Here is a 15,145-nt window from a genome sequence, read left to right as displayed (position 1 = left end):
TTCAGCGCAAATGGAGCCCAAATCAAATGCACCTTCATATCAATCAGAAAGAGATGCTAGCTGTACAGAATGCACTGACAGCCTTCAAGGACTACCTTCATCCAGGACAATTCATGATACAGACACCACAGTTATGTGGTACATAAACAAGTAGGGGGGTACACACTCCTACCCCATTTGCAGACTAGCCATGGCATTGTGGAACATGGCCTTGACCTACCAAATACATCTACAAGCTCAATTTCTGCTAGGAATGCTGAATACTCTGGCAGACTGGAACCATGGATTTTCAACATGTTGACACGCAAATGGGGGAGTCCAGACCTAGATCTTTTTGCCTCACCCCAGAACTATCAATTGGACAGATTCTGCACAAGAACTCGTCACAAAAAAGCCTGGAAAGTGGATGCTCTATCAGTCTATGCTCCCCCCCCCCCCCCTGCCTCTGCTTTCCAAAGTTCTACTAAAAGTCAAACAGGACAAACCAAAAATGATTCTGATTGCTCCAGAGTGGCCTTGCCAACACTGGTACCCACTCCCGTGCAATGTGTCACACCTTCCACTGTGGCACCTGCCTCAGACACCTTACTGTCTCAGCAGAACAACTAAATTCTGCACACTCCGCTCCACGTTTTGAATCTTGCAGCGTGGCTAATCACCTAAATCCACCCTGGGTATCCCTCAGCAAACCTGTGATGGATGTCATTTTGGAGGCGCGAAGGCATAGTACTAGAAAATCTTATGCTGACAAATGGAAAATATTCTGTGCCTGGAATCAAATCACAAGGAATAAGCACAGCAATGCCCAATATTCCTCATATTTTACAATACTTAACTGAGATGCTTCACAAGGGCCTGACCTTTTCTTCCATAAAAAATCATGCCTCAGCCATTTCAGCTCATTACAACACAGATCCTCCCCTCTTCTCTTATCCTCTGCTAAAGCAGTATCTCAGAGGGGCCAAAAACTTAAGACCACCCAGGAGAGCCCCAGCCCCTGCCTGGGACCTCAGTTTTGTATTGGAAAAAACTCACTTTCCCTCCTTTCGAGCCAGCTGCTACTGCAGACTTAAAATTTCTCTCCTGGAAAAAACCCACTTTCCCTCCTTTCGAGCCAGCTGCTACTGCAGACTTAAAATTTCTCTCCTGGAAAACAGCTTTCCTTTTAGCAGTCACTTCATCTAGAAGGATTTCCGAATTACAGGCTCTTATGGCAGTGGAGCGTTTCATTATTTTTCATGTGGACAGGGTGTCTCTCAAGGCCAGTCCATCCTTCATGCGTAAGGTGGTATCCAGTGTGGCTGTTAATCAGACCATTCATTTGCCAATGTTCTTTCCCAATTCACAGAACAGGGGGGAGCGGATTCTGCATTCATTGGATGTACACAGACAACTTAGATTTTACTTAAACAGGACAAAATCTCTAAGAAAATTTGAACAACTACTGGTGGCATTTGCTGCAGGGGAAGAGGGAAAGGCAATTTCAAAGCAGACTATTTCCAAATGGATAAGCCATTGTATTCGTTTCTGCTATATGCACCATGGTAAAACTATCTCCCAGGGGATTGGATCTCATTCCTCCAGGGCTGCATCTACTTCTACAGCCGTTCTCAGAGGTGTTCCTACCAGAAACATTCTAGAAGCTGCTACCTGGAGCTCAGTTCATATTTTCACCAAACATTACCATATACCTTTCTTCTCTAAATCCAGAGCTGGCTTTGCCACTGCTGTCCTGCAGGGCCTTATAGCTGGTCCTAGTGCTGTATAAATCTATCCTCCCAACCATAACTTTGCGAATCTACCCAAATGTAATGACTGCAACAGTGAAACACGAAGAACATAGTACAGTTATGTACACTTACCATAAATGTAGATGTTCGAGTGTATTCACTGTTGCAGTCCTGGTTTCCCTCCCTCCAGCCCAGTTTTTCTCTTACTTATACCTCTACTTTCTTTTACTATGCTTAAAAACCTTTTTGCTGTGTTTGCTTTTGTTTGGAGGTATATTTTTTGTGTTTTTAATAATATGCAAGAAAAACTGATGTAAGATATCGGCTGCATGTTTTATACCCCTGATGACTACGTCATGGAAGAAGGGACAGCAACCGATGCAGGACCCAAGACTTTTATTCAGGCCGACTGAGGGCAACCTGCCAGCAGATTACCCAAATGTAATGACTGCAACAGTGAATACACTCGAATGTCTACATTTATGATAAGTGTACACAACTGTACTTTCGCAAGTGCCAGTCGGCCTCCTTCTGAAATTTTCTTTTTTGATTTTCAGCCCTGAAGTCTTTTTTTCTTGCTCTAACCGGTGTCCGAAAAAATTGTCTTGCCTTTGAAAAACAAATACCTCAGCGATTTTCATTCTTACTGCATCACCTGTTTAGGCCCAGACCACAACGTTTCTCGCTGTCTGTTTTGTGCCTTTTTCAACTCCCAAACTATTCATCGTCTGGCTATTTTTGTCGCTAAATTCTTTTGCTCTCATTCTCCGTATTCCAAAATGGCTTCGATAAGCCATCTGGCTTCCGATCTTCCGACAAAAAAGTAAGGATAAAGACAGACAGTCCGCATAGGTGTCAAACTGCCGATGACTCTTCCAATAAGCTAGTCGCCTGTCCACCTGTACTCTGAGACACATTTGCAGCCCCTGATACCCGCTTCTACAGATTCGCAGGCCTCTACTGAGATGCATTTGGAGTTTGGCATGTTGCGAGATGCTTCTTCGACTATGGAACCTGCGGATGTCTCTTACCTTGGATGGGTCCGGAGCTGCTGTGCAGGCACCTGCTTCTGATGGTGTATTCAGTCCTAGGCCCTGACCACGACGTACCTTGCTGTCGGCTTTGTGCTTTATTTAATCGGCGCACTATCAGTCTTCGGTACATTTTTGCCTCTAAATATTTCGGTTCTTGGTTTAATTATCCAGAAATGTCATCGGTTAGCCTTCAAACTACCGGGATTCAGAAAACACGCAAAGATAAAGACAGAGACAGGCCGCCGAGGTCCAAAACTGCCGATGCTTCTCCTAAGCCAGTCGCCAGATGTTCTTTGACTTTCATTGTTGGAGTCATTACATTTGGGTAATCTGCTGGCAGGTTGCCCTCAGTCGGCCTGAATTCCAAAGTCGTGGGTCCTGTGTTGGTTGTTATCTCCTCTTCCATGACGTCCGGTCATCAGGGGTATAAAACATGCAGCAGACGCCATTTTCTTTAGTCTTTCTTGCCACACGGTGCCCGAAGCAGAAGCATTTCACAAGCGCCGGTCATCAGACTACTGAAATATTTTTCAGAACCGAAGTCTTCACTAAAACTAAGTACCCCGTTGGGGAAACTTTTTTTCTTGCTCCATACCAATGTCAGAAAAGTTAATTGTATTACTTGTGGGAAGCAAATACCTCATAAGGATTTTCATTCTTACTGTATTCCATGCCTAGGCCCAGATCACGACGTCACTAGTTGTCAGTTTTGTGCTAGATTTAACAAAAGCACTATTAAACGTCAGTTTGATTTTGCACGCCATTATTTTGGCCGAAGGTTTAATTATACCATGCCGTCGGAGCAACCGACGACCGGAATTCACAAAAAACGCAAAGATAAGGACAGGCATCAGAGGCTCTTCTAGACCAGTCGCCGGTTCTCAGTGAGGCGCTTTCGCAGCCCCTGACACCTGCTACCTCAGAGCCGCAGGCCGCGACAGACTCCCACGTGGAGTTGCGTAGGCCTCTGGATACTCAAGGTGTTGGGCCTACGGAGACTAACTCTTAAGATGGGTCCGGAGCCGCTGAGCAGGCTTCAGCTTCTGAGGGTGTTTTCAGACCTACACAACTTACCATTGCATCTACAGCCAAGTCTAAAGCAACTTTAAAGACAAAGAAGCAAGTACAACATTCACCTGGACAGGCCTCCATGCCTAAAAAGCAGATGCTCAAAATGGCCGAAGACTTAATTACTTTGATCAGGGGTTCCCATCTTCCTCCTGATAAAAGGCCTAGGCAAGACACTGACTATGACTCCTCTGACCAGGTTTCTATTTCCTCTGATTCCCCTTCAGACCAGGAATATTCCCTTCTGATGCTGAAAAATCTATCCCTTCAGCCTCTCCTCCTGAGGATTTCTCTTTTGGGGAAACCCTGCACACCATGAAGGGAGCATTTCCATTGGGAGAGCCAGGATTATTCAGAATCCAAGAAAAGGCTCAGATTTCCTTTTACTTCCTCAGCATAGGCCCCTTGCTATCCCCCTGTACTAGATATTGTTGATGTTTTTTCTAAATCCAGTTTATCTCCTGATTCTTTACCCCCTGCACCAGTCAAGCCAGATATGTACTACAGGGTCTTGGACTCTCATAAATTTCTTTACAAAAACCCTGCTGCTGACCCAGAAACAATTTCTCAGGGTCCCAAAGGGGTCAAGGCTTCCACAGCTAAAAACCCTGTTCCCTCTGATAGGGATTCTCGAGCACTGGATAGATGGGGAAAAAGGTTTACACTTCTGCTACTTTAGCTGTAAGGGCTTTAAACTGCCAGTTTCACATGCTTAAATATCAACAATACCTAATGTCTTTGCTAAAACAGAAAATGCTTACAAGCTCAAAATGTCCTGACAACAAGGAAATGCAGGATTTATTGCATGCAGCTGAATAAGTGGGAAAGCATACTCTGCAATGTGGTTTTGATTCATTAGAGGCTTCTTGCAGAGCCGCAGTTACAGGCTCAGTCATTCGAAGGCATGTTTGGTTAAAAGAACAAAGTTTACCTGATCATGTTAAAGCAAAATTATTGGATGCTCCATTACAGCATGATACTTTGTTTGCTGTTAAGGCAGAAGAGGTATTAAAGAAAATGGAGGCTAAAGCAAAATCAATGCAGACAGTATAGGATTTCTTACAGGTTCAGCCACCTAGCGGAACTGGCCTTCTAAAAATTGGTCATTTCCAGTGTCAGGCCACAAAGAGGCAGATGTCAGCCCCAAGGCTCATACAGACCTAAACAATGGGGTGCCTCAGCCCCCAAAGGCGGAGAGGACAAATCACAACCTTATAGGAAACGGTCCCAATGACTTCCCTCTACAAAAGCCAAGCACTTACCTTTTGACAGCACCCTTAGGGGGAAAACTAGCACTTTTCCCACAAAATTGGCACATGATCACACAGGACAAATGGGTACTGAATATTGTTTCTCAGGGTTACAGGTTCCACGTTCACACCCATCCAAGGTCAAAGGGTATGCCAGACCTGCCACAAAAACCAATGGGCGGAGGCACAAAAACAAATGTCAGCTCTTATGGACATGAGAGCTATCCAAAAAGTACCACAGCAAGAACAGGGACAAGGATTTTACTCAAGACTTTTCTTGGTACCCAGAAAGGACAAAGCCTGGAGACCAATACTGGACCTGTCAATTCTAAATACTTTCCTGGATGTTCCAAAATTCAAAATGTTGACACTGCAGCAACTTCTACCCATGCTGGGCAAGAAGGCTTGGCTAGTTACTTTGGACCTCATAGAGGCATACCTGCATGCCCCAATCAGACAATCTTGCAGAAGATACCTCAGATTCATAGCTGGCTCAATGCATTACCAATTATCTGCACTGCCCTTTGGCTTATCTACTGCGCCCAGGGTCTTCACAAAATGCCTGGCACCAGTCATTGCATTTTCAGACAAAAAGGAATTCGAATATATCCCTACTTGGACGACTGCCTTATTCAAGCAGAGAGCAAGGACATTATACTAAAACATCTGGCGTTCGTAAAAGAATTACTAATTTGCCTAGGCTACACAGTAAACGAAAAGAAATCAAAACTAGTGCCCTCTCAAGAGATAATATTCCTGGGTGCAAGCTTTAAATACAACTGCTCAGATGGCTTATCTCACGCCAGACAAGCAAAGGCAACTGACTCATTACTTTCAAATGATGGCAACAAAGACCCAGCTACCTGCAAGAAAAATTCTGCAGGCTTTGGGCTTCATGGCATCTTGCTTCCTGCTAGTTCCATATGCAAGACTAAACTACAGTGGTACCTAAAAAGTGTTTGGACTCAACATTGCCACAGCCTGAAAACAATAACTGGCCTATCACCACAACAAGGGACAGCCTTTCACTTTACCCAAAGCTAGGCATACTTTAACAACAGATGCATCGGATTATCCCTGGGGGGCATACATGGCAGGAAAATGTTTTCAGGGCACGTGGCCCACGAACCAAATGCATCTTCACATCAATCAAAAAGAGATGCTAGCTGTACAGAATGCCCTGACAGCCTTCAATGATCTACTACATCCAGGACAACTATTACTAAAGACGGACAATACTACAGTTATGTGGTATATAAACAAGCAAGGGGGCACACATTCCTACCCCCTCTGCAGGCAAGCCATTACTTTGTGGAACACAGCACTGACCTATCAAGTACATCTGCAGGCACAATTCCTGTCGGGAAAGAAAAATACACCGGCAGATGAACTAAGCAGAAACCTCATGGACCCTCACTAGTGGAAACTAAATCCACAGGTCTTCAACATGATAACAAAGAAATGGGGATGCCCAGACATAGATCTCTTTGCCTCCCCTCACAACTACCAACTACAGAAAGTTTGCACAAGGACTTATCACTCACAAGCATGGAAAGTGGATGTTCTGTCTTTCAGCTGGAAAACTCTTAGCAGTCTATGCTTTTCCACCACTACCTTCTCCTTCCCAAGGTGCTCCTAAAAGTTCGACAAGAGAAGCCAAAAATGATTTTGATTGCCTCAAACTGGCCACGCCAGCACTGGTACCCAATCCTAAAGAGGTTGTCTCAAGGCCCAGCCTGGACTTTACCTCTAATTCCTCATCTTCTGACTCAACAAAACAATCAGATCCTGCACAGCCAACTCAGAACCTTAACTCTGGCTGCATGGTAGATAATATAGCCACTCAGAACACACCTCTCTCTCTCTAAAGATGTTATGGATGTCATTTTGGAAGCCAGAAGGCCCAGCACCAGGAAATCTTATGCAGAAAAATGGATGAGATTTTGTGATTGGAACCAGGCACAAGGACTTAAACCACTTGTTCCAAATATTCCTCAGATTTTACAATACCTAACTGAGATGCTGGACAAAGGCCTAGCCTTCTCATCAATTAAGATCCATGCCTCTGCCATTTCAGCTCATTGCAATACGGAACCTCCTATTTTTTCTCATCCACTGCTAAGACAGTACCTCAGAGGGGCAAAAAACATAAGACCCCCAAGGAGAGCACCGATGCCTACATGGGACCCCAACTATGTTTTAGAAAAGCTCACACTACCTCCTTTTGAGCCAGCCAATACAGCTGACATAAAATTCTTATCATGGAAAACTGCTCTGCTCCTAGCAATAACTTCAGCAAGAAGAGTCTCAGAGTTACAGGCATTAATGGCAGTGGAACCTTTTATCATTTTTCATCCGGACAGGGTTTCTCTAAGGACAAACCCAACATTTATGCCAAAGGTAGTATCCAGTGTGGCTCTTGACCAAACCATTCATTTGCCAACATTTTATCCAAATCCCCAGAATAAAGGGGAGAGACTTCTGCACTCTTTGGACATACACAGACAGCTACGCTTCTACTTGGACAAAACAAAAGCTTTCAGAAAAGCTGAGCAACTGTTTGTAGCATATGCTGCAGGATCACAAGGAAAGGCCATCTCAAAGCAGACAGTTTCAAAATGGATAGGACTCTGCGTTCATTTCTGCTATGCACAACATGGCAAGTCAGTGCCTAAGAATATTGGGCCACATTCTATCAGGGCAGCAACCACTTCAGCAGACTTTCTCAGAGGAGTACCAACCAAGGAAATTTTGGAGACTGCAAGTTGGAGCTCCGTGCACACTTTTTTACCAAGCATTATCACTTACCGCTTTCCTCTAAGTCCAGAGCAGGCTTTGCCACTGCAGTTCTGCAGGGCCTCATAGCCACTCCTAATCCTATTTAGACCCAGCTGCCCTACCTCCGCTTTGGGATTCAACCCAAGTGTAATGACTGCAACAGTGAAACACAATGAACATAGTACAGTTGTGTACCTACCATAAATGTAGATGTTCGAGTGTATTTACTGTTGCAGTCCAGGTTACCCACCCTCCATCCCCCTTTCTTTGCTGGGGCTTACCTATACTTCTCTGTCCTACACAGCCTATGTGGTGTATTTGCTTGTAGATGAAGGTATTGTTTTTATTTTACTGTATGTTTTTTATTAGCAATATGTATTGCCTACCTTCTTGGGGGCACCTGACATCTGGGGCAAGAAAAACTGAAGAAAATGGCGTCTGCTGCATCTTGTATACCCCTGGCGCACTGACATCAGGGAAGAGGCGACAGCAACCGATGCCGGACCAGGACTTTGGAATTCAGGCCGACTGAGGGTAGCCTGCCAGCAGGATAACCCAAGTGTAATGACTGCAACAGTGAATACACTCGAACATCTACATTTATGGTAGGTACACAACTATTTTGTTTACACTTACCATAAATGTAGATGTTCAAGTGTATTCACTGTTGCAGTCCAGATTACCCTCCCGCCATCCCCCTTTCATTCTGGAGTTCATCTTTCCTTCTCTATCTTCTGCAACCTATGTGGTGTATTTGCTTGTAGATGAAGGTAAAGTTTATATTGATGCATGTATCTAGATATATATATATTTGCTACCTTTTTGGGGGCACCTGACATCTGGGGCATGAAAAGCTAAAAAAAAATGGAGTCTGCTAAATGTTTCATACCTCTGTTGGCCTGACGCCATGGAAGAGGAGACAGCAACCGACGCAGGACCCAAGACTTTAGAATTCAGGCCGACTGAGGGAAACCTGCCAGCAGATTACCCTAATGTAATGACTGCAACAATGAATACACTCTAACATCTACATTTATGGTAAGTGTACACAACTGTACTTTCGCCGGTATTCAGTGAGGCGCTTTCGCATCCCCTGATGCCCGCTAGTTCTGATTCTCAGACCTGTACTGAGACCCATTCGGAGTCCGGTATGCCGCAAGATGCTTCACCTATAGAACCCGCGGATGTCTCTACCTTGGATGGGTCCGTAGTAGCTGTGCAGACACCGGCTTCTGAGGGTGTATTCAGGCCTACAGACTTGCATATTAAATCGACACTGCCTTCATTACTAAGGCCTAAATCTCTATCTATGTCTAAAAAAAAGACGCCCAAGCCACATGTTCAGGCCCCTATGCCTAAAAAACAAATGATCAAAATGGCTGAATATCTAATTACTCTAATCAGGGGTAGTCAACACCCCCCCCCCCCAAGAGGCGTAGGGCTGAGCTTATTTCTTCTGACTCTTCTAATGACCTTGATTTGTCCATACCTACTTATGAGGATTGTGATGCAGAGGATTCCATTCCCTCTGCTTCCCCTCTTGAGGATTTTTCTTTTGGGAAAACTTTACATGCTTTAAGGGAGCATTTCCACTGGGAAAGCCAGGAATTTTCCGATTCAAAAAAGAGGCTTAGGGATTTCCTCCTCCTTACCTCAGCATCGGCCTTTGGTTATACCTATTGTACTAGACATTGCTGATGACTTGTTCTCTGAATCCAGTTTGGCCCCTGATTCCCTGCCTCCGGCTCCTAGTCCTGTTGCTGATCCAGAAACCATTTCTCAGGGGCCCAAGGGCATTAAGGCTTGTACTGCTAAAAATCCTACCCCTTCTGATATAGACTCCAGGGCGCTGGATAGGTTAAAAAGGTTTATACTTTTGCAACCTTGGCAATCAGAGCCTTAAACTGCCAATTTCATATGTTAAAATATCAACAGCATATTATTGGACTGCTTAAACAGAAAATGTTGATTCCTGACTGTGTGGAAAGTAAAGCTCTACAGGATTTAATGCATTCTGCTGAACAGGTTGAAAACATACTTTGCAATGTGGTTTTGATTCTTTAGAGGCCTCTTGCAGGGCTGCTGTTGCTGGGTCTGTACTTAGAAGGCATGCTAGGCTTAAGGAGCAATCTTTGCCTGATCATGTTAAAGCTAAATTGTTGGATTCTCCTTTAAATCAGTACCGCCTGTTTGGCAATAAGGCTGAAGAAGTTCTAAAACAGATGGAAGATAAAGCTAAATCTATGCAAACTGTTAAAGATTTCTTACAAGTGCAACCTCCAAGATTTGTTAGGCACTGGCCTACTAAGAATTGGTCCTTTCCAGCCCCTTCCCGATCCTCCCAAGCCAAACCCAGACACAGCAAAAACCTCAGGTTTCAGTCCCAGGGGTTCTCAGAACTAAGCCGTGTGGTAACAAGACACCCCCACCCCCATGGTAAACCGTCTCAATGGCTTTTAAAACATCCAAGCACTTATCTTTTAACTGCCCCTTTTGGGGGAAAGATTGCTCTTCATGCAAAGAACTGGGAACTCATAACCCAGGACAAGTGGGTTTTAAATAGTGTCCCAGGGATACAGATTTCATTTCCACACATTGCCAACACTAAACTGGTGGCCAGACCTGCCCCCAAATCAGTGGGCAGAGGCTCAAAAACACGTACTTTCCCTCTTAAGCATGGGGGCTAATCAACAGGTACCAGAAGAGGAAAAGGGACAAGGTTTCTATTCCAGGCTTTTTCTGTTACCCAGAAAAGACAAATCATGGCATCCAGTCCTGGACCTGTCTACTCTAAACACCTTTCTGGAGATTCCAAAATTCAAGATGCTGACTCTTCACCAGTTACTTCCTATGCTAGGCAATGACGCCTGGTTGGCAACTCTAGATTTAAAAGAAGCATACCTGCACATCCCAATCAGGGAATCTTGCAGAAGATAGCTACACTTCAAAGCAGGTTACTTGCATTATCAGTTCTCTGCACTGCCCTTTTGCTCGTCTACTGCGCCCAGGGTATTCACAAAGTGCCTGGCTCCAGTTATTGCATTTTGCAGGCAAAGAAATATTCAAAAATATCCATACCTGGACAATTGTCTAATTCAGGCAGAAAACCAGGGCATACTTTTAAATCCTCTGGCGTTTGTAAAAAGGGTTCTGACTTGTCTGGGGTACACCATAAACGAAAAGAAATCACAACTGGTACTCTGTCAACAGATTTCATTCCTGGGTGCAAGCTTGACTACAACTACTCAGATGGCTTTCCTCACGCCAGAGAAGCAAGTTAATTTGGTAACTAACTTCAACCAAGTGGCCACAAAAACCATGCTATCTGAAAGACAAATACTGCAAGCCTTGGGGTTCATGGTCTCCTGCCTTCTACTAATTCCATATGCAAAGTATGCAAGACTGCATTTGAGGAAATTACAGTGGTATCTAAAAAGTCTACGGAGTCAACATTGTCACAGCCTGGAAACAATGATCCCTATCATACCTTGCCTACGCCTGGAGTTCCTATGGTGGGCAGAGGCCTGCCACCAAATCAAGGGACTACCATTCACACTTGCCCCCCCCCTGCCGCCCAAACCTTAACTACAGCTGCATCAGACTGTGTATGGGGGGGGGGGGCTCACCTGGCAGGGAAGTGCATTCAGGGTAAATGGATCTCAGATCAAATGCACTTGCATATCAATCAAAAAGAAATGTTAGCTGTACAGAATGCTATGACAGTCTTCCAGGACAACTAATGGTAAAGACTGACAAAACCACGGTTATGTGGTAAATAAACAAGCAGGGGGGGGGGTACACATGCCTACCCCCTCTACAGACCAGCCATGGCATTGTGGAACACCGCCTTGAGCTACCAAGTGCACCTACAAGCTCAATTCCTGCCATGAAAATTGAATACACTGGCAGGCGGGCTAAGCAGAAACCTCATGGACCCACACGTGTGGAAACTGGAACCACGGATTTTCAGCATGTTGACAAGTGAATGGGGGAGCCCAGACGCAGATCTTTTTGCCTCCTCCCAGAACTTACCAGTTGGACAAGTTTTGCGCAAGGACTCCCCACAAACGGGCCTGGAAAGTGGATGCTCTGTCCTTCAGCTGGAAAAAGCGATCAGTCTTCGCCTTTCCCCCATCTGCCTCTGCCCTCCAAAGTTCTACTAAGTCAGACAGGACAAACCAAGGATGACTGATTGCTCCGGACTGGCAGTGCCAACACTGGTGTAGCCCCTCCTTTGCAGTGTGTCGCAGATATCTCCATGGCACCTGCCTCAGGCCCCTTCCCTGCTGTCTCAGCAGGAGAACCAAATTCTGCACCCTCTGCTTCCACCATTGAACCTTGCAGCCTGGCTTATTACTTAAATTCACCCTTGTCCCTCAGTAAACCGGTGATGGATGTCATCTTGGAGGCGAGAAGACCTAGTACTAGAAAATCTTATGCGGACAGATGGAATAGATTCTGTGCCTGGAACCAATCTTTAGGGATGAGCACAGCAGCGCCCAATTTACCTCAGATTTTTGCAATACGTAACTTAGATGCTTCACAAGGGCCGGTCTCTTTCCTCCATTAAAATCCATGCCTCAGCTATTTCTGCTTACTATAACACATAACCCACCTCTCTTCTCTCATCCTCTGCTCAAGCAGTATCTCAGAGGGGGCAAAAAACTTGAGACCACCCAGGAGAGCTCCTACCCCTGCCTGGGACCTTAACTTTGTTTTGGAGAAGCTCACTCGACCTCCTTTCGAGCCAGCTGCTACTGCAGACTTAAAATTTATTTCTTGGAAAACAGCCTTCCTTTTAGCAATCACTATAGCTTGAAAGATATCTGAATTACAGGCCCTTATGGCAGTGGAGCCTTTCATCATCTTTCATGCAGACAGGGTATCCGTCAGGACCCAACCCCTCCTTCATGCCCCAGGTGGTATCCAGTGTGGCTCTTAATCAGTCCATTCATTTGCCAACCTTCTTTCCCAATCCACAGAACTAAGGGGAACGGATTTTGCATTCCTTGGATGTGCACAGACAACTTAGATTCTACTTGGACAGGACTAAATCTCAAAGAAAATCTGAACAATTGCTGGTAGCATTTGCTGCAGGGGCAGATGGGAAGGCTATTTCAAAACAAACCATTTCTAAATGGATAAGCCATTGCATTCATTTCTGCTATAAGCACCTTGGAAAACCTATCCCCCAGGGGATCAGATCTCACTTCACCAGGGCTGCATCTTCTTCTGCAGCCTTTCTCAGAGGTGTTCCTACCAGGGATATCCTAGAAGCTGCTACCTGGAGTTCTGTACATACTTTCACCAAGCATAATAATTTACCAATTTTTTCTAAATCCAGAGCTGGCTTTGCCACTGCTGTCTTGCAGAGCCTTATAGCTGGCCCTAATGTGTATAAACTCCTCCTCCCAACCATAGCTTTGGGAATCTACCCAAATGTAATGACTGCAGCAGTGAAACATGAAGAACATAGTACAATTGTGTACACTTACCATAAATGTAGATGTTTGAGTGTATTCTCTGTTCCAGTCCTGGTTACCCTCCCTCCAGCCCCCTAGTTTTCTCTGGCTATACCTCTACTTTCCTTTCCTATGCTTAAAAGCCTTTTTGGTGTATTTGCTTTTGGTTGGAGGTATACTTTGTATTTTTAAATTTATTTGCTCCCCATTAGGGGGGCACCTGACATCTGGAGTAAGAAAAACTGATGTAATGGCGTTGGCTGCAACTTTTATACCCCTGACGTCATGGAAGAAGGGACAGCAACCAACGCAGGACCCAAGACTTTGTTAATCCGGCCGACTGAGGGCAACCTGCCAGCAGATTACCGAAATGTAATGACTGCAACAATGAATACACTCAAGCATCTACATTTATGGAAAGTGTACACAACTGTATTTTTTTTAAACTAAGGTATTCATCAGCCCACCTTTTTCCCACATCCCCAGAATGACAGTGAGATAGTCTTGCATTCCTTTGATGTTCACATACAGCTTAGGCTTTACCTTTACAATACCAAGTCCATTAGGAAATCAGAGCAATTATTTGTCTCCTTTTAACCCAGGGCACTGGGAAAAGCAGTGGCAAAACAGATTTCCAGGGCTGTATCCTTTTGCTGCACCTACAACAGAAAACATCTAAATTCAAAAGTTAAGGCCCACCCCACTTGAGCCATGGTTTCATCTAGATCCTTTTTAAAGGACTGCATACTGCTTCCATTCTAGAGGCAGCTACATGGGCATCTGTCCATACATTCACGAAGCACTACAGAGCGGGATTTGCTAGGACAGTCCTATATGGTTTCATAGAAAACAGTTCCATGCCCCCCAACCCCCTCTTCTTCCCTTTGAGCTTTGGCACTAACCCAAAGGTTTGGAATACTGCAACATGAGAATAGAAGGATATAGAATAATTGTGTAAAATCTTACCATAACTACATTTGTCCTCTTTTTCCATGTTGCAGTATTCATTCCCTCCCTTCTTTATCCCCCTTTTTCAATTAAAGCTATCCCTTCCTGGATGACACATGACTTGTACAGCTATCCTGAGACTAGAGTGACTGGGGCGTTCCGTTCTGAGGAAAGGTACATGCAGATGTCACTTTTCTGGCCCACGCTCCCTCGGCCAACTTCAGACGTCGCACATACCTAGCAGTGACTAGAAACATTTGTATACTGGCTGGACGTTCAGGTAGCTAGCAGAGGATAATCCCTGTGGTTGGCATACTGCAACATGGAAGAGAAGGGGCTATTGTTATGGTAAGATTTTACACTATCCCCCCCCCCCCCCTTTTTTTTTTTTTTTTTTTTTTTTTTTTTTTTTTTTTGAAAGCTTGGGCATTTTGGTAAACTAAGCAGCATGAAAGTAATGAAGCTTGAATAGCATGATTTCAGAATTTAATTGAATAGATGTTAAAAGTGCTGCTTCGTTTACAGTGTCTTAAAAAAAAAAAAAAAGAAGAAAAGGTGGACTTGTATTTGAAGGCACCTGCTTACCTGACATGTCATGGTTGATTACAGAACAGATTTAAGATTGGCGAGCAAGTGTACCACTTAATTGTTCCCATTTGTCTTTTAGGAGTCGAAATTTGCATTGCAACACCTGGACGTTTGATTGATTTCCTGGAAGTTGGAAAAACTAACCTGGCTCGTTGCACATACCTTGTCCTGGATGAAGCTGACAGAATGTTAGATATGGGGTTTGAACCACAGATTCGTAAAATCGTTGATCAGATTAGGGTAAGTGTGTGAGATGTTTGCTCACATGTGAGGAAGATTTTTACCAC

At 44.5% G+C, this 15,145-nt stretch overlaps 1 protein-coding gene across 1 annotated transcript in view; it reads left to right on the top strand.

The window, feature by feature from the left end:
• Positions 1 to 15,145, top strand: part of LOC122793771 (probable ATP-dependent RNA helicase DDX17) — a 1,394,853-nt gene that overhangs the window by 582,185 nt on the left and 797,523 nt on the right. The window contains exon 7 of the mRNA XM_044061964.1: positions 14,938 to 15,098. Coding sequence (XP_043917899.1) covers positions 14,938 to 15,098 — 161 coding nt within the window. The remainder of the gene's footprint in view (positions 1 to 14,937; positions 15,099 to 15,145) is intronic.

Source organism: Protopterus annectens, chromosome 1.part0, assembly GCF_019279795.1.
Source record: "Protopterus annectens isolate FY-2018-M chromosome 1.part0, PAN1.0, whole genome shotgun sequence".
NCBI lineage: Eukaryota > Metazoa > Chordata > Ceratodontiformes > Protopteridae > Protopterus > Protopterus annectens.
This window is presented reverse-complemented; position numbering and strand designations above follow the sequence as displayed.